General features: G+C 41.9%; 1 protein-coding gene across 7 annotated transcripts in view; it reads left to right on the forward strand.

Moving 5' to 3' along the window:
- The first annotated feature begins 415 nt into the window (after positions 1-415).
- The window catches only part of LOC121288002 (ADP-ribosylation factor-binding protein GGA1-like), a 33,909-nt gene continuing 14,231 nt past the window's right edge, over positions 416-20,093 (forward strand). For 4 of the 7 annotated variants that reach the window (XR_005945290.1, XR_005945291.1, XM_041206207.1 and 1 more), the window contains exons 1-10: positions 416-739; positions 6,273-6,357; positions 6,707-6,782; positions 7,631-7,729; positions 13,617-13,740; positions 14,442-14,542; positions 15,126-15,206; positions 15,910-16,047; positions 16,172-16,253; positions 17,616-17,726. Coding sequence is in view for 4 of the 7 variants with exons in the window: in XM_041206207.1 (XP_041062141.1) it covers positions 700-739; positions 6,273-6,357; positions 6,707-6,782; positions 7,631-7,729; positions 13,617-13,740; positions 14,442-14,542; positions 15,126-15,206; positions 15,910-16,047; positions 16,172-16,253; positions 17,616-17,726 (937 nt within the window). In the remaining 3 variants the exon portion in view is untranslated. The remainder of the gene's footprint in view (positions 740-6,272; positions 6,358-6,706; positions 6,783-7,630; positions 7,730-13,616; positions 13,741-14,441; positions 14,543-15,125; positions 15,207-15,909; positions 16,048-16,171; positions 16,254-17,615; positions 17,727-20,093) is intronic. The other 3 variants (XR_005945289.1, XM_041206206.1, XM_041206210.1) reach the window with 2 other exon arrangements.

The raw sequence follows: 20,093 nt of genomic DNA on the forward strand, positions 1-20,093 counted from the left end.
GTTCCCCATATCCTTGAACCCCTTTATACCTATACCCTTGCATCCCCGAACTCCTTTATCCTTGAACCCTCATATCCCCATTGCCCATATCCTTGAACCCTCATATCCCCATTGCCTATACCCCAGTTCCCCATACCCCAGAACCCTCATGTCCCCATTGCCCATATCCTTTTTTCCCATATCCCTGTACTCCTCATATCCCCATATTCCTGCTCTCTCATATGCCCATTGGCTCTATACCCCTGAAACCCTGTATCCCCGTATTTCTGAACCTCTTTATCCCTATTCCCATAACCCTGAACCCCTTTATCCCTGTACCCCATATATTCCCATTGCCCATATCCCTGTTCTCTCATATGCCCATTTCCTCCAATTCCCTAAACCTCAATGTCCCTGTACCCCCACATTTCTGAACCACTTTATCCCTGTTCCCCTTATCCCTGAACCCCTTTATACATGTACCCTCGCATCCCCGAACTCCTTTATCTCTGAATCCTCTTATTCCCATTGCCCATATCTCCGTTCCCCATATCCCCCCATTGCCCATATCCCTGAACCCTCATATCCCCAAACTCTCATATCCCCATATCCCCGTTCCCCTGGTCTATCACCTCCCAGGGGTTGGGGCCGGATCTGGGCTGTCACTTTAAAAGAGCCGGTGTTTGTTCTCGCGAGGCCGCTCGGGGAGGAGCCGGAGAGATGGCGGCGGAGGAGGGAGATACTCTGGAGTCGTGGCTGAGTGAGTGCGGGGGGCCCCGTCCCGGGGGTTCGGGGGAGTGGGGGGGGGGGGGGGGGGGGTGTGTGCGCGGGACCTCGTCCCGGGGGTTGGGGGGGGGGGGGGGGGGTGTGTGCGCGGGACCTCGTCCCGGGGGTTGGGGGGGGGGGGGGGGGTGCGGGCCCCCCGCCCCCGCCCCCGCCCCCGCCCCCGAGTTGAGTTCAGGCGGAGAGAGCGACTGAGGCTGTGGATCAGGAGCTTTGAGTTAATTTCAGAGAAAAAGCAACTGGACAGGAGGAGGCGAGCCCGGCTCCGAGCCCGTGAATAGAGGAGGAGGAGGAAGAGTGTGTGACCCACTGACCAACTGCCTGGCTCCCCACTGTTGGCTGAAGTTCCCTGGGGGACTATATAGGAAAAAAGGCTTGCACAGGAAGCTCTCACAAACAAACATGTTCATTATCTGTTTCGGTGATATTGGTGGAATTATAAATTTTGATCACGACATGGGGAGTAGCCCTTGCATCCATTGGAGAGGACAGACAGGGCCTCAGTTTAACTTCTCATATGAAAGATGGCACCTCCAGCAGTGCAGCATTTCCTCAGTACTGTACTACCATGTCATCCTGGATTATGGGCTCCAGTCTCTGAAGTGGAGCTTGGCCCCATCACCTTCCTAATCCAGAGGTGAGAGTACAACCCACTGAGTTGTGGCCAACCCTAAAAAAAGTCAGACAGGGTACCCAGATATGAACTGGGCATTGACGGAATGGTGAAATACAGCAAACCTCACTCCCTGCTTTTAGATAAACATTTCCTATAAGGCCTCCAGCAACACTTAATAAAATTCAGGAAGAAAATGACCTCGAGCATGTTTACATTGTCTTAATAGTTAAATAAATCATCACGACATATTGCCCTTAAACTGATCCAGTAGTTCCACCATGCAGCTTTCCTGCTATGTGTGGTCCGGGGGGCTGGAGGCATATCCAGCTGGTGCCCTGTCAGCCTGTACGTTAACTTGTCATAGCCCTGAATTGTGCAAATCTTTGTGCCTACAGAGTGTGACATGATCACTGGCCCAAGAGTTTCACTCTCAAATTATCTTGGAGAATTTATTTTTGAGTGATCGTCTGCTCTTTTCGATTTGGTGGGGTGGGAGGCGCAGTGGAAAGGTCTTATTTTAAAATGTTACTACTGTGCCTTTCTGATAAAGGGAGTGAACTGAGAATTGCAGTAACACAGAGTGTGGTTACAGAAATTGGCTGATCAGGAAATCATGGGTGGAGTCACAAGACAAGCACAGGACCATCTGTCTGTGATAAAGTAGTTTCTCCCGGACACAGCACCTCACTGACTTCAGCAAGCGTTATCTTTTGGAGAGATCTTTGTTTGGATAATTTTTTAAAAATATGTTACGTACTAGGATTGTGTAGGTTATCTCCAAGTACTGGGTTATACTGTTGGTTACGGCAACATTGTTTTATTTTTTTGGATTAATTTCAGTAGAAAACACCTTAAATACAATCCAAGTAAATGTACTTCACATGTATATAGTACAGAATAAATTGTGTTTTCCTATTGTAGTTAAATATCAAATCATTACAGAACTTTTAAAGACTTCAAGTACAGATTCTATCCAAGTTTATAAATCAACCATTGAAGATCTAACTGAATCATCTTTTCAGCAGAGAAAAGTTCCACTTTTGGAACAGTGTGCCACATTTAGTGCTACCTTGTCATGGAGCCAAAGTGAAACTGGCACCAGGAATATACATTGCAGGAAAAAGTGTTGGGTGGATGACATTTGTTGCTTCATTCTTTTGCATACTTTATTCCTGACAGTTCTCCAGTGGAGGATATTTCCCCCTGCCCCCACCCACCCATCACCCCAAACAAACTTCTTGTCAAAAGTAACATGAGACATCTGCCTGTCTGAATGAGTCACATACGGGCTGTGAATGGAGTTGGGGGAATAGTTCAAGTCCCCAGTACGTAGATGTCAGCTGTGGCACTCTCGTCTCTGTGTCAGAAGGTCATGGTTTCGACTTCAAATCCAGGCACCTGAGCATGAATACTGTATCCAGGTTGACACTCCAGTTCAGTACTGAGGGAATGCAGTAGTGTTGGAGGTGACTTTTAGGTGAGACGTTGAACTGAGGCCCTTTCTGCCATCTCAAATGGACATAAAAGTTCCCACAGCAATATTCAGAAGAGCAGGGTCTTAGACAATAGTCCTCAACCAACATCACTAAAACATAGCTGGTTGTTATCTAATTCTTTTGAAGTTTGCTGTGCACAAATTAGTTGCCAGGTTTCCTACATTACAACATTGACTGCACTTCACAAGTAGCTGTAAAGACTCTTTGGCACATTCTGAGGTCATGAAAAGGCTGTATGAATGCCAGGCCTTTTAAGCAACAAAAAATGCATAGAATGGAGAACTTGGAGGTTTCCCAATGGCCCAGCCATGAGCTCCCTATTTATGGGGAAAGACTGGAGCCAGTGGGAAGAATCCCAATTCTCCCCCCTCTCCAGGTCCTATTAATGATCTAGGTTTCGTTAGTCCTCTCATTGCGATGGAGCGCTGTGGACCACCTGAGCTCGGGTTTGGAATGTTAGGAAGGCAAATGCAATGTTGGCACTTATTTTGAGAAGACTAGAATATAAAAGCAGGGATGTGCTGCTGAGGCTTTATAAGGCTTTGGTCAGACCACATTTAGAATATTGTGAGCAATTTTGGGCCCCGTATCTCAGAAAGGATGTGCTGGCCCTGGAGAGGGTCCAGAGGAGGTTCACGAGAATGATCCCAGGAATGAAAGGCTTAACATATGAGGAACGTTTGAGGACTCTGGGTCTATACTCGATGGAGTTTAGAAGGATGAGGGGGGGATCTGATTGAAACTTAGAGAATACTGAAAGGCCTGGATAGAGTGGACATGGGGAAGATGTTTCCATTAGTAGGAGAGACTAGGACCCGAGGGCACAGCCTCAGAATAAAGGGAAGACCTTTTAGAACAGAGATGAGGAGAAACTTCTTTAGCCAGAGAGTGGTAAATCTATGGAATTCATTGCCACAGAAGGCTGTGGAGGCCAGGTCATTGGTCGTATTTAAGACCGAGATAGATAGATTCTTCATTGGTAAGGGGATCAAAGGTTACGGGGAGAATGGGGTTGAGAATCTTATCAGCCATGATTGAATGGCGGAGCAGACACGATGGGTCGATTGGCCTAATTTCTGCTCATATGTCTTATGGTCAAATGGAATACCAAGACTGCCATGGGTAGTTCCAACGTCCCGAGCCAGAGGTCAAAGTGACATTTATATATGTCAGCATTGTTCCCACAATCTTCCCATCTTGCTGTGTTAATATGTAACTCACTCCTGAGTATCTGTTATTCTATATATAAACAGGTATTCTATCTGTAACTCAACGTTATCCTATATCTAAATGGCCCACACCCCCTGAACTCTTGATTAGATTCCAGCCTATAACTTAGTTCCAGGTATCCTCTATTCTATATATAAATCAATGTTTCCTCTCATTTTTCTTTGTATGCAGCTTGTTTGTTGTTCTGTGCAGAATGTACCAAAACACTGCGCAGTTGCAGCACCTGTGCAGCTTAGAGAGAATGTTAATGTTAAATGCCCCTACCTCACCCTCAACCTCTTGATTAGATTCCCAGCCTGTTCCTTATTCCTGGATATCTCTACCTTAGATCGTGGTGTACAAGTCAATCTTTGAAGCCTCCAAAAATCCTTCTAAGAACAGGGGTCGACTTATACACTGACTGTAAAATGTGAACTGCTGGTGTGGGTGGTCACCATTTTGAAGTGTGAAAAAAAACTGTAATTCAGATTACGTTAACGTGGCATGATTTATTGAATGAATTAATTGTGCAAAGATACCTTTAACCACAATCAAAGTGTTTTAAAACTATTAAGTTCATTGTCGTTGGTATCCAATGCAAAGAGTTAATTGAATTTGTTCTGAGTCACTTTGGCTATGGCTTCATCATAAGGATCCCACTCTGGATCAGATTTGGCACTTTCGCTTTCAGAATCATCTGTTCACAACAAAGATCCTCTCCATCCACTGAGTTGGAAAGTCCACTTATTTTTTTGAACGATCTGATGACACTTTGTGCATTAATAGGATCCCACGATTTGGTAATTAAACCTCACAAAACATCAAGTGGGGTAGCAGACACATTTCCACTCTTTGTGAAAGTTTTTTCTTTGTCAATCATCCCCCTATTCCATTTGGCGCAAACATGATCCTCAAATGGCTTGTTGAGGCACTCATCCAAAGTTATGTGGATCTAAACATGTTCCACACTAATGAGCTGCAATTTTTGCACAATCCTCCAGGCCAACGCATTATCGATTGATGATTTCACTCCATCCTTATCCATCCAACCAACCATTGGCATGGACATGCACAAAAATTCCTTCAGACTCCTTCAGGGACCTCGATGTTTGGCATGATTTTACGCTTGAAAATTACCACGGCTTTAATTTCATTCCGTCAGCCATGTAGGCTTGTACCACTGTGAATCCTGTCTTCTCAGGTCCTATCGTTTTCACTGTTTTCAAACCTTTCCATTCCACTTTTTGGCTGCTGGACATATTAAAATTCATGGGCGCTTCATTCATGTTGCTGATGTGACTTAATGGGTACTTGTGTTTTTGCTGATGATGACCTGCTGGAATTTTCACATCAAGGTCTCTTGCTCTTGGTCTTCTGTTGCAACACTAGATTGTTTTATTCCATAAGGTGGCTACACAAACTAGCTGTTGGTCTGAAATCTTGGCTGGACTAAGGGTTTGATTGGGCCCACTTAGGCATGTTTATACACGAATTGCATTTCTGATGATGATGCAACTACTCCGAAGACTTTTGTTGGCCCATTCTGTTACATGCCTCTCATGATCAAGCCAGTGGCTGGTCCCTGTTCTGATGGTGCATTTGGTCTTGAGCATTTTCTTTTGGATGGATTCCTCTCTCCCATTCTCGCACCAGTTTTTCACTAGCACCAAATTCCCTCGCTGCAGTATGGTATTTGAGTTAGCAAATGTTACGACTTATGATTCAAACTAGCTTCGTACTTCATTCTTTTTGCTGGAGGACCCATTTCTGTTTGTCATTTGCTATACATGGTCTGGTCTGTGTTGGGGTGTTTTAAACTCCCGCGTATCTTCACAACACAGCTGTAATTCCTGCTTGATCCAATGTGCCGACCTACAGTATAAGGTAACTAAAACATGCATTTCTGGGGTGAAAAATTGAGGCTGACTACTAATGTGAGCATAGCATTTCATAGCTGAAAAGGGGGTCGAATTATATGCCAAGTAGATGTAAAGGCATGATTTTTGGCACCCAAAAATGGGGTCCTCTTCCATTTGCGATCTATGGTATAAACCACTCAAACCTCTTGATTAGATTCGAAACTATGACAGCCAGTCAATATTAGCGGAGGTTAAGAAGAGTTGACACATCAGGTATGGAGCCTTCAGCAGCACGCACTGTTTGTTCTAATGTTTGTATTTCTTTTAAAGATAAAGCTACCAATCCTCTAAACACTGAAGAGAAATGGGAATACATCAAAGGATTCTGCGATCAGGTCAATCTGGAGCTGGAAGGGTAAGGGGAGACTGGTTTTTAAAGTGACATCAGTGTAAGGAGAGACTATACTTGTTCTGTGAGGCAGTTTAGATCATTATCATCCTATTCCAAGATCACTGAAAAGTTTATAGCTTTCCGTGGAAAGAATGGGACTAATTGAAAGCTGGAACAGGCACATTGGGCCTCCTTCTCTGCAATATCATTCTATGATATGAGCATCAGGGTACATGTAACAGGATGACAGTTTGAGAGGGGTCCTGATGTTGGATTGCCTTCTTCATAAAGACACTGTACAGAAAGGTATTAAATGCAAAAGGAGAAAACATGAAAGACGTGACAATTGAAATGTAAATTCCTGTATCTTCAGCCCACAGATTGCAACTCGTCTTTTGGGTCACAAAATCCAATCGCCACAAGAAAGGGAGGCGCTGTACGCACTAACGGTGAGATTATTCACTGATTGTAGTGGACACATAACTTTACACAGAACTGTTTAATTATCAGCAGCACGATAACTTGAATACGAATCCCATCAGGTCAAGTACATCAAGGTTCAGATATAGATTAAAACTTCTTCGGTACTATTCTATCAAACACTCCCAGGACATGTACACCACAGGTTTAGGTATACAATAAAGTGCCCTCCGCATGTCTCACTAAACACTCCAGGGAGATATAGCACAGGACAGAGACAGACAAAAATTCCCTCTACATCTATTGCTCTTCTCTCAATGCAAAATTATGTTATAGGAACATAGGAAATGGTAGATACAGAAGTTTGAGGTCTATCTATTTCATCATTTACCATCCTGGTAAGACATGTGATACAACAATTAATGGGTTCAAAAATTAGAGCAATCAATCTCTTTTAATTAGTTCACAACAGACCCAGGCAAGCGGTGAGAAAACCACAGGGGTGGAGAGCTTTGAGAATCATAGGTTCAAAGTTACTTGTTCCTTCCAAATGATGTGACACTCACCACACATTGTGTCTCAAATTACACAGACATTGAATGCAAATATATTATTTTCTGAAAAAGATGTATCTAAATTTAATAAATCAATACCAAATGCTCCCAGTAACCTGCCCTCCCCCACCACCACTCCACCTTAGGGAATTTGTTCCATGGCCTTCTTGCTCACAAACGGTTCTCACTCTCTCCCCAGATTGACCTCTCATCATATGTTGTGTCTGATGGTTTTGGTTTGATGTTTGTGTGTGTGGAGTTGACTGTAGCTGATGATTTTGGTTTGATGTGGAATTTGATGATGTAGTCTTTTCTTTCCACAGGTGTTGGAGACCTGTATGAATAATTGTGGCAAACGTTTTCAGAATGAAGCTGGGAAATATAGATTTTTAAATGATCTTATTAAAGTTTTATCTCCAAAGGTACTGTAGACTGCTTTCCAGATTAATATTGTAACTTTGAGCATAGTGCTAATAAGTGCTTTCTTATGCAATTTTCCTAGTTTGTCTGTGATTTCCACTATCTTTTGTAAGAATTGCTTTCTGACATCACTCCTGAACAGCATAGCTCCAGTTTTAAGATTGTACCGCCTCTTGTCTTGAATCCTACCACCCCCACTCCAGTAGAGAAATATTGGTCTTTATTTACTGTATTGAATTCTTTAATCATCTTAGATATCTTGATTAGATCACCCCTTAATCTTCTATACTTAAATGGATCAAATGTTATGACATAGCAGTTGGTAAAGGCTGTTATTTAAAATCCCAGAGGGAAACTTTAAACAACTGTCATTACCTATATTTTCAATTGGTATGTTTGAAATGCAGCTCTAAATTCAGGAATAAGACCACCAGTTTTCGAGAGGTTTTTATATCATACTAAATGAGACCTTTATTAATTTACAACAAATTAAACATATACACATGGCTATAAATTCCTATCATAACTTTTAACATATTCCCAAATTTATCTCTTCTAAAGCAACAACAACCCATAGAATTTAAGCAGACACCAGGCTAAACATTTTCACCTTACAAATTCAAAATGTGGTTCCTTTCAATTTGGTTCCTTTGCAGACAGCTGTAGGCGCACAGGCTTTGATGTTACATGCCTCTGCCTTGCACACACAAAACTCCCTTATGCTATACCCAGCACTTTTCTTTGAATGTAAATTCTCATTGTATCACCAAGCCCTTTGAACTCCACCTCTTCTAACAATAGAACCCCTTTCATAATACCAATTTTATTAGTAATTTAAACATTGATTGGTGTCTCCTAGCTAGGTGCAAGATTTCACCCCCCTTCTTGAATGCTCTGTTCAACAAAATGCAAATGTACCTCTACCTCTGTTTACATCTCAAAACAACTATACATCAAAGCACCCAGACTAGCTGGCTTTAATCCAATTAAAACACACACAGATGAACCCACAGTCTATACTCTATTTAAAGAAAAAAAATTCCAATAACATTATATACATTAATAGCTTCATGACATCCCTCTTCTTATTGAAAAATGAACCGTCATAATTCTAAAAGACAGCTTCATTTTTTAAAATAACCCATCTCACACTATCTCCTATATTTATTACACTATTACCTTACCAGATGCATGCATTGACATAACTATATATACACAAGTCCTTGGTATCAACAGAAATCACTCCAGTTCAGTATCCAGGGTTTTAAAAATGTCCAGTTTTCCTTTATGCTTCAAACTCTTGATAATGCATCTGTGAACAGATTTTCTCTTCCAGCAACATGCATAATCTGTAGGTTAAATGGTTGTTATAATAGACTCCATCTGCAAAGTCTTGCACTTTTGTCTCTAAATTTGTCCAGAAACTTTAAAGGATTGTGGTCTGTATAAACCATTGTTTCTGATGAATTGTTTGCAACATAAATTTCAAAATGTTGCAATGCTAACACCAAACTCAAAGTCTCTTTTTCGACTGTTGAATATTTTCTCTGTTGTATATTCAGCTTCTGTGAAAAATACCCTATCCGTTTTTCAATTCCAGTGTCGTCATCTTGTAACAGTATAGCCCCAATGCCTATATTGCTTGCATCAGTGGCCAACTTGAATTGCTTGGCACTATTGCGTACTTCCAAAACTGGTGTCGTAGTTAATCCAGTTTTCAAACTATCAGATGACTTCTGACATTCCAGTGTCTATTGAAACTTCTATTTCTTTTTTTAACAGTTCAGTCAGTGGAGCAACCACACGGCTAAAATTTGGCACAAATTTCCAGTAAAACCCACTCATGCCCAGAAATCTCAAAACTTCTGGTTTTGTTGTAGGCACTGGGAAGTCCATGATAACCTTGACTTTCACAACTCTTGGAGCCACCTTAGGTAGAGGTCCATTTGCATTTTGTTGAATAGAGCATTCAAAGACTGGGGGTGAAACCTTGCACCTAGCTAGGAGACACCAAGGAAGATGTTTATATTACTAATAAAATTGGTACTATGAAAGGGGTTTTATTGTTATGAGGTGGAGTTCAAAGGGCCTGGTGATAAAATGAGAATTTGCATTCAAATAGAGAGGCTGGGTATGACCTGAGAGGGTTTTGTGTGTGGAAGTCAGAAAGGCATGTGCATCAAAGCAGCAGTAAGCTTACAACTGTCTGCAAAGGAACCAAATTGAAAGGAACCACATTTTGAATTCGTAAGTTGAAAATGCTTTGCCTGGTGTCTCGTTAAGTCCTAAATAAGGTTATTGTTGCCATGATGGAGATTAATTTGGGAATTCGTTACAAGTTTTGATAGTAATTTGTAGCCACGTATATATATTTAATTTGTTGTAAATTAATAAAGGTCTCATTTAGTTTGATATAAAAACCTCTTGAGAACTGGTAGTCTTATTCTTGAATTTGGGGCTGCATCTCAAACATACCAATTGAAAATATAGGTTATGACAGTTATTTAAAGTTTCCCTCTGGGATTTTATATAACAGTCTTTACTAACTGCTGTGTCAAAATGCAAGCCTAATCTGTGTAAGTTATCCCTTTTGGTCCAGTATCATTCTGTTAAATCTGTGCTGAACCCCTCCAAATCCAACATATTCTTCCTGGGTATGGTGCCCAGAACTGGATACGGTACACAAGATGGGGTCTGATCCGTACACCTCAACCACTTCAGAATTTGCCAAATGCATTCCTTGTTGAAAGGATTTTCCTCAAGAAGTGGCACAAAAAGTGGAGAATACTTTATCAGATGACATAACCTTCTCTGCTAGCCTGGGGTCAACACTTTCCCATTCCTGCTGTTATGATCATGAGGAAGACCATTAACTTTTTAAAAAAAAAAAGAAATTTGAATTCCCAGTTTTTAACTGAAAGAAACTATGCCACAAGGTTTCACAATTTAAACAAAAACTTATACCGTACAGGAATTAAACAAAGTAGTACTAATTTGACACTGTATTTCATGACACTATATTTCATGAACCCTTATTCTTTAAACCCAAAAATCTTAAACAACCACCTCCTGTTGTGTTTTTTTAACTCCACCCAAGAGTTCCCCTATACTTGCCGGAATCTTGAGGATCTTCCGCTTCTGGGATCAAACAAAGGTGTACCACAACTCTTGGGAACTCATATTTACTCCTTGGTTTCCATGTCTGGCACTTGGAGCGCCAGCGCTCTGGAAGTCTTTGAGAGTTCCCCTGCTGATCTTTCACTAGTTTTACCTGGCAGATCTGACAATTTTAATTCCTTGTGAATTTGGACTTTTCATTTTGAGCATGGGCCCCATTTACATTTTCTGCTTAGTAACTCCAACTCAGGAACACCCTTGGTTCCTAATGCCATCTATGCTTCCTTTTTAGGCTGCTGGCAGACATACCACTGCCTTCTCAAGCTGACTCCTGGCAGTTTTCTGTCTCTCTGCCTGTGTCTGTAAGAATAACACATTGAGAAACCCAACACAAAAGGGTACCTTCCCGACAACCTGTCCCCATGGCAACAAAGCACCCCTGGGATCTCCCAGATTCAAACCATTCATCCATAATTTCCAAACCTGTCCCTTTGATCTGTAAAATATAGGGATATTTTAAGAATTTCCATTGTTTACCATTTGATTTTCAATCTGTCTTTGATTTGGGGAATTACATGAATAATTTATACCTTTAATTGGACCAACTGCAATATTACCAAATTCTTTGGCTCCATAACAAAGCAAAGAGAGAGGACCATCTATAATTTATTGTTTCACACCTCTGACTAACCTCTTTAAGTAAACCAACCTTTGACTGGTAATTATTGATAGGATTCCCCTTGTCCTCACTTTCCACCCATCAGCCTCCGCATTCAAAGGATCATCCTCTGCCGTTTTCTCCACTTCCAGCATGATGCCATCACCAAACACACCTATCCCTTCCCTCCCCTGTCAGAATTCCAAAGAGGCCGTCCCCTCAGTGATACCCTAGCCCACTCCTCAATTACCTCCAACACCTCGTCCCATTCCCAGAGCACCTTCCCATGCAATCGCTGTTTAAGGCCCCAAACAGTCCTTTCAGGTAAAGCAGCGAGTTATTTGTACTTCTTTCAGTTCACTTTCAACTTAGTATACTGTATTCGTCGTTCATAATGCGGTCTCTGCTACACTGAGGAGACCAAAAGCAGATTGAGTGACTGCTTTGTGGAACACCTCCACTCCCTCCAGAAGCATGACCTTCACCTTCTGGTTGCATGCCATTGTAATTCACCATCTTGTTCTCACGCTCACATTTCTGTCTTTAGCTCCCTGTAGCCTTCCGGTGAAGCTCAACGTAAGCATGGGGAACAGCACCTCATCTTCCAATTAAGCACTTTACAGCCTTCTGGACTCAACATTGAGTACAACAATTTCAGACTATGAACTCTGTGTCCCCCAGTTGATTCTGTTTTTATTTTGTCAAGTGCCAGTTTGAATCTTGTTTTTCATGATTTTGCTTCCAGACAAAGCTGTTCATTATTCTGGGATTTACATTTACTTTAGAAACTCTTTACTGCTTTACTACAACCATTATCATTCCCTGTGCCTTCTGTTATGACCGATGCAGTTGGTAAAGCAGAGTTACTTAAAAAATCCCAGAGGGAAACTTTAAACAACTGTCATTACTAATAATTTTAAGTGTTTTGTTTGAGATGCGACTCTAAACTCAGGAATCAGACCACAAGTTCTCACGGTTTTATATTAAACTAAATGAAACATTTTATTAATTTACACAGGTTAAAATATATATACACATGCCTACAGGTTACTACAATCATAACTTTTAACAAATTCCCAAACTAATCTCCATTAAGGCAACAGCAACCCATAGACCTAACCAAAACACCAGGCAAAGCATTTTCACTTTATGAATTCAAAATAAGGTTCTTTCACTGTGAAGCCAGTTGGAGGCTTTCAGCTGCCTTTTGATCTTAAATTGCCTGTGCTCTGCATACTCAAAAACTACTGAAGTTATTCCTAGCACCACTGATTGAATTCAAATTCTCATTGTCTCACCAGTCTCTTTGAACTTCACCTTTTAACAATGAAACCTCTTTCATCATACCAATTTTATTAATAATATAAGCATATGGCTTGGTATCTGCTACATAGGCGTCAAGTTTTCACCCCACTTCTTGAATGCTCTATTCAAATAATGCAAATGTGTGCTCTCTTCCATATCAAAACTAGTACCCATCAAAGCACCCAGGCTAGCCGTCTTTAATCCAATTAAGACACATCCGCAGACTAAACCTCTGTTTTAAGAGAAAAATATTTTCCAAAATATATACACTACTAGCTTCATGACACTTCTGTTCCACGACATAGTAATCATTTAATTTTTCCTGCCCTCTACCCTAACCCAGACCTTCCCTTTTTTAACTTCCAGACCCCTCCCTCGTTTTGAATACCCATCATATTCAGTTCTGTAAAAACCATATTCAACTCAGAAAGTTAACTCTGTTTCTCTCTCCACAGATGCTGCCAGACTTGCCGAGTCTTTTCAGCACTTTGTGTTTTCATTTCAGCTTTCCGGTGTCCGCAGTATTTTGCTTTTATTCCAGTTTTTTTTTTCATTTATCTTACTTTTAATGCTTCAATCCCTAACCTAAAAGTCATCTTCCTAAAGTACATGAATCATGAAATTAAACATCTTTGCATCACTGGATTCCTCAACTCTGCTCCAACACATTACAAGCTCCCCGAGCGAGCCATGTGAGTGTGTTTCAGTTGAAGGACAATATAAGATGACAGCGTTAGGAGAATGAAGGTATTCAGGACTGCCATTCATGGCAGTTAGACCTTTTTTAATCTGCATTTTCCTCCCTGCAGTACCTGGGCTTATGGTCTTCAGAACAAGTGAAGAATAAGATAATAGAAATGTTGTACAGTTGGACACTATGGCTACCGAGTGAAATAAAAATCAGAGATGCCTATCAGATGCTGAAGAAGCAAGGTATGTAATACGCGACTGACTCAGCACACAGTGAGAACAAAAAAAAACTTGCATTTCTATAATGCTGTTCACAACTTCAGGATGTCCCAAAGTACTTTGCAGCTAATGAACTTTTGAAGTGTAGTGACTGTTGTAATGTCTAAGCATGATAGCTGATTTGCACACAGCAAGATCCACAAACAGCAACGTGATGATGATCAGATTTTTTTTTTAATGGTGATGGTTAACAAATAAGTGTTGGCCAGGACACCAGGGAAGCTTCCCCAGCTCTTCTTCGAAATCATGCTGTGGAATCTTTTACGTCCATCTAAGAGGGCAGACAGTTCGGTTTAACATCTTCTCAAAAAGGCAGCTGATTCCTCTCACACACATGTACAATCCCCCCTCTCATGAACTCTATCTAACCATTGAATCCCGTTCTACACCCCATGTACAGCCTCCCTTATTATACTCTCTACATACTATACTCTCTTAATATACTTTCTATTGAATCTCCTTCCACAACCCACGTATAATCTTCTCTAAAAAGAACAGAACAATTTGAGAAAGGTGTGCTTGTTAAATATCATCTTTTCTGCACTGCATGCAATTTCTCCGATGGTGGATAGCTGGGTGTGCATAGTAATATGATACTCTTACTATTATTCTACTATGAACATTTGGTTTTCCTTCCTTATGTTTTTTGTCTTCCCATTCATTAGGTGTCATAAAGAAAGACCCTAAGTTACTGGATAAGAAGCCTTTGCCACCGCCTTCTCCGAGAATGAAGAGCTCACTTTTTGATGACGATGAGAAATCAAAGGTTAAAAAAAGACACTCCTACAGCACACACTTGTGAAGCTCTGTCACCCTAGTCAGGTGTTTGACCAGCTTTCTCATTCTCTGTGATGTCAACATGCTGTTCCTCAACTCCCCAGCTCCTCTCCTCTGACTGCACCTCTCTCCTGACCTTCCTCAACTTCCCCAACTCCACTCCTTCGATTGCACCTCTCTCCTGACCTTTATCATTACCACTCTTCACATCAACTCCCTAATCTCTTCCCTTCTCCATTACCTTGACCTGGTCATCCTTGATGGCATCTCTGCATCTTGGTTTTCACTACTGATTCTCACTTTTTTATTCACTTTGAGATTATGAAAGGGGAAAGATGAGAGGTAAAGTCTTTATTTTCTTCTTTCTACCCAATGCCCACCATTAGAGTGGTGGCGAGTCAGTAAATTTTGGACAAATCAATGGACTATGGCTTTTTTTAACATGTAAGAAATTCTGCAACAAAAAATTATATCTTACTGTAAATGTGGAATGTAAATGTGATATTTAAAGGGTTGGGTGATAAATGAGCTCAAAAAAACCAAATCCTTTCTGTAAAATTCTGTCACCACAGCTTCTTGCAAGACTTATCAAAAGCAACAACCCAGAGGACTTGCAAGCTGCCAACAGACTGATTAAGAATGTCATCAAAGAGGTGAGTTCTTCACAATGGCTGGCAAACTATCCCCTCCTTCCAACTTCGGTAAAACACAATTGCAGCTAATTGAACCAATGATCCCTTAAACCAGTGGTGTGTATCCTCATTGACCCCCTAACGTGCAATATATTCTGTTTGAGCCCTTAAACCAGCAGTGCATCCCCACTGTCATGCTAAATCCTACAATGTGTATCTTGTGACCCACTTGATCCAGCAGTGATGAGGCAGGGTGAAGGACCTGGGGGCAGGTCTTTCATTCAAATGAGTCAGAATAACACAACAATTTGACTGGATATTTATAACAGGGATTTCCTTCAGCTGTTAAGATATACAGGTAATGGGTTTTGGTTAAGTGGATAAATGTTGTGTTAACTGGGGTACAAAGCTTGCTGCAGGAGCCCAGGGTTGATTTATGGTGTGCATATTTGATGCACCTGGCAGGGGAGCACTGCAAAGGCTACAGTAGCTATCAGTCTTTTTGTCCAGGCATGAAATCCAGCCAGGAAAGTGTGTATCCTCTGAAGGTGGTCACAGGAAAACAGCCAGCCTACACTCCCTGTTTAGTCTCGCTCATGAAAATTTGTGTCACGCATCATCCTCCTACTCTTAGAGTACAGCTGAAGGTTTTATGAAAGAAAAAAGTGAATGTAATTGAAGGTATTTGTTGCCCAGTAAATTATCAAACTGAATTTGTTCACAGGACCAGGAGAAATCTGAGAAAATCAACAAAAGGATTCACACCATCGAGGAAGTGCACAACAATACAAAGCTGCTGAGCGAGATGCTGAGCCTGTACCAGACAGAAGGCTTGCCCGAAGACCAGATAGAAGTACTGAAGGTGACAATTTTAAACAAACCACACAAACCTCTTGACTAGATTCCAATTTGTAACTTGCTCTTGGGTATCTGTTAGTTTCTGCTATTTTTCCAGTCTGACTGTGTTCCCTGCTCTTTGTGTACAGGGCTTGTATCAGAGCTGCGAGAAGCTGCGGCCGACACTATTTCGACTCGCGAGTGACACCATAGATAATGATGAAGCTTTGGGTATGTTTGGGGGACGGTGACTGTGGCATGGGCAAATTGCGGGCAGGGTGGAGGGGGTGGTGGTGGGTGGGGAAGCGGTGACAAGGTTCACTGATCTGTTTCCAGCCATTTATTACAGCAGAGAAGGAGGCTACTTAGCCCATTGAATCTATGCTGGCTCTCTGTGCAGCAATCCAGTCAGTTCACCCCCCGACCCCCCAAAACTCGCTTCCCGTAGCCTGCAGATTTATTTCCTTCATGTGCTCATACAATTTCCTTTTGAAATCACTGACTTTTCCACTTCTATTTCCAATTCCACCACCTCCCAGGTCACTACTACTTGCTGCATATAAAAACAATTCTTCCTCACATCCACTCTGCACCTCTTGCCCAAAAAGCTTAATTCTGTGTCCCCTAATCCTTGTACTATCAGCTGTTGGGAACAGTTTCCTTGCTCACCTTATCCAAACCTGACATAATCTTGTATACCTCTATCAAATCTCCCCTCAATCTCCTTTGCTCCAAGGTGAACAACCCCAGCTTTTCCAATCTAACCTTGTAACTAAAATCCCTCATCCCTGGAATGATTCTGGTAAACCTGCTCTGCTTCCTCAGAATTAGTGTAGCCTGTCTCTGCAGCTTTTTTTTTTATCTATGTAATTCAAGAGCAGGTCAGTGGCTAGGAATCCTGCAGCAAATAACTCACCTCCTGATTCCCCAAAGTCTGTCCATCATCTACAAGGTGCATGTCAGGAGTGTGATGGAATACTCTCCACTTGCCCGAATGAGTGCAGCTCCAACAACACTCAAGAAGCTTGACACCATCCTGGACAGAGCAGCCTGCATGATTGGCACCCCTTCCACATTCACTCTCTCCACCACTGAAGCACAGTAGCAGCAATGTGTACTATCTACAAGATGCACTGCAGGAGCTCACCAAGGCTTCTTAGACAGCACCTTCCAAGCCCCACGACCGCTACTATCTAGAAGGACAAGGGCAGTAGACACATGCCCCCCCAAGCCACTCACCATCCTGACATGGAAGTATATCGCCATTCCTTCACTGCAGGGTCAAAATCCTGGAGCTCCTTCCCTAACGGCACTGTGGGTGTACTTACATCACATGGACTGCAGCGGTTCAAGTAGCCAGCTCACCGCCAATTAAGGATGGGCAATAAAAATGCTGGGTTTGCCAGCGACACCCACATCCCATGGATGAATAAAAAAATTTAAAAAATCTTTTCATCAGCTGTGTCACCAAGAAAGGATTATGTAAATTTAAATTTCTGCTGTTTCTGGCAGGGAAATCTTTTGCTTCCCACTCTTCTATCATGGAGTTGTAAGGATATCTCAGTAATGCTGATTCCTTTTCCAACTTTTTAGTGGAGATTCTACAAGCCAATGATTCACTCACCCTTATGGTCAACTCGTACAAGAAGATAGTGGAGGGACATGAGGAGGACAGAGTGGCCTCAAGAGAAGCAGCTTCCAAAGGTAATCCTGGATATCTACCTTCTACTCACTGCAATCTACTCACTGCAACTGGCAGACGTCACCAAGGTTTATTTTGTGTGTTTTCGGAAGAAGAATTCTTGGAATGAAAACAGAAAATGCTAGAAATACTCAACAGGTCAAGCACCATCTGTAGATTAAGAAACAAAGTTAACGTTTCAGGCCAATGACCTTTCACCAGAATGGGAAAGTGTCCCAGATGTAGTTTTAAACTTAATGCAGAGCTTGGGAAAATGATGGGCTGGGGGAATGAACAGAATTATGGAGGGCCAGAATGATTAACTGGCAAAAGGTGGTGATAAAGGCACAGGCATGGAAATAATAGATGGGTTCAGATGAGGTGTAAATAGTTACAGAATGTCCAAAAGAAAATGGGAGTGTTTTTTTAATTTAAAATATACTCGGGGAGCAAAAAGAGGATTCTTGTAATATTCACAAAGAGTAATATCACAGGAAAACTGTGTTAATTGGTTGGTAATTAACTGCTAGTTTGAACTACCTATTCTAAGTTGATTTCAGATTAAAGGTGACTACTGGGGCCCAGGATCGGAGGCCTAACACTTCAGTTTTAACTCAGCAGAGAGAACAAGTTCCAGTTGATTTAAAAAAGTGTATTATGAATCTCTATTCTAACTTGCTTTCAGATTAAAGGTAAATAGGAGAAATAGTTTACAGATTGATAAATTAAAGACCAGTAGGAAATTTAAAAACAAATTGAAAAACTAATTGAATAAAATAGAGATGAAGGGCCAGATGATGTATTGTAGCTGCATGGTGTGGGAGCTGGTGGACCCCATTGTGGTTCCTAGTGACCACGTCTATAGCAAATGTTGGTTGCTTGAGGAACTCCAGCTCAGAGTTGATGAGCTGGAGTCTGAGCTTTGGATACTGCGACACATCAGAGAGGGGGAGAGTTACCTGGACGCTGTGTTTCAGGAGACAGTCACACCCCTTAGATTAACTACTTTAAATTCGGCCAGTGGTCAGGGCCAGAAGGGTGTGACTATGAGTGAGGCAGGTAGAGGGATCCAAGAAGTAGCACTGCAGGAGCCTCAGCCCTTGCTCTTATCTAACAGGTTTGAGACTCTTGCTCCCTGTCTGGACGAGAGTGGGGACTGTAGGGAGGATGAGCAAACTGACCATAGCACCCTGGTACAGGGAGCCATTCACGTGGGGGGAGAAAAGAGAAATGTAGTTGTAATCGGGGACAGTATAGTTAGACACTGTTCTCTGCAGCCAGGATTGAGAGTCCCGAAGGCTGTGTTGCCTACTTGGTGCCAGGGTTATCATCTGGGCTGCAGAGGAACTTGGTGTGGGAAGGGAAAGATCCAGTTGTCGTGGTCCACATAGGTACCAACGATATAGGTAGAACGAGGAAAGAGGTTCTGCTGAGAGAATACGAGCAGCTAGGGGCTAAATGAAAAAGCAGAACCAAAAAGATGATAATCTCCGGATTACTGCCTGAGCTATGAGTTAATTGGCACAGGGTCAATAAGATTAAAAAGAGGTAAAAGCGTGGCTCAAAGATTGATGTGGGAGAAATGGGTTTGAATTCATGGGACATTGGCATCAGTGCTGGGGAAAGAGGGAGCTATTCTGTTCGGATGGGCTCCAATGTTCTGGCGATTCGCATATCTAGGGTAGTAGATAGAGCTTTAAACTAAATATTTGGGGGGAGGGTTCAGTTGCATGGAAATATAAAAAATCAAAGTTTAAGGAGAGGGTAAGAGTGCAGGTTAGTGATGAGGCTGATTGTTACCAAAAAGTGAAAGGAAGGGACAGAGTGTGTGAATGCCATATTGCGCCAAAGAATCAGATAAGAGTAGGGAAAATTGACAATATGGCAAACTTAAAGGCTTTGTATCTGAATGCGCATACCATTTGGAATAAAACTAATGAATTAACAGCGCAAAGAGAGATAAATAGGTATGATTTGGTGGCAATTACTGAGACGTGGTTACAGGGAGAACAGGTTTGGGAGTTGAAAATCCAAGGGTACTCTGTTTTGGAAGGATAGGCAGGAAGGAAAAGGAGGTGATGTAGCTTTGTTAGTAAAGGAAGAGATCAGTGCCATAGTGAGGAATGATATAGGCACTGGGGAGCAAGACGTAGAGTCAGTCTGGGTAGAAATAAGAAATAGCAAGGGAAAGAAGTCCCTGGTGGGAGTAATCTTTCAGTCCCCAAACAGTAGTTCAGCAGTAGGGCACAGTATAAACCAGGAAATACTGGGAGCATGTAAGAAAGGCACAGCAATAATCACGGGTGATTTTAATATTCGTATAGACTGGACTAATCAAATTGGCAAGGATAGCCTCGAGGGAGAGTTCATAGAGCGTATTAGAGATTGTT

Source organism: Carcharodon carcharias, chromosome 15, assembly GCF_017639515.1.
Source record: "Carcharodon carcharias isolate sCarCar2 chromosome 15, sCarCar2.pri, whole genome shotgun sequence".
In the NCBI taxonomy this organism is placed as follows: domain Eukaryota; kingdom Metazoa; phylum Chordata; class Chondrichthyes; order Lamniformes; family Lamnidae; genus Carcharodon; species Carcharodon carcharias.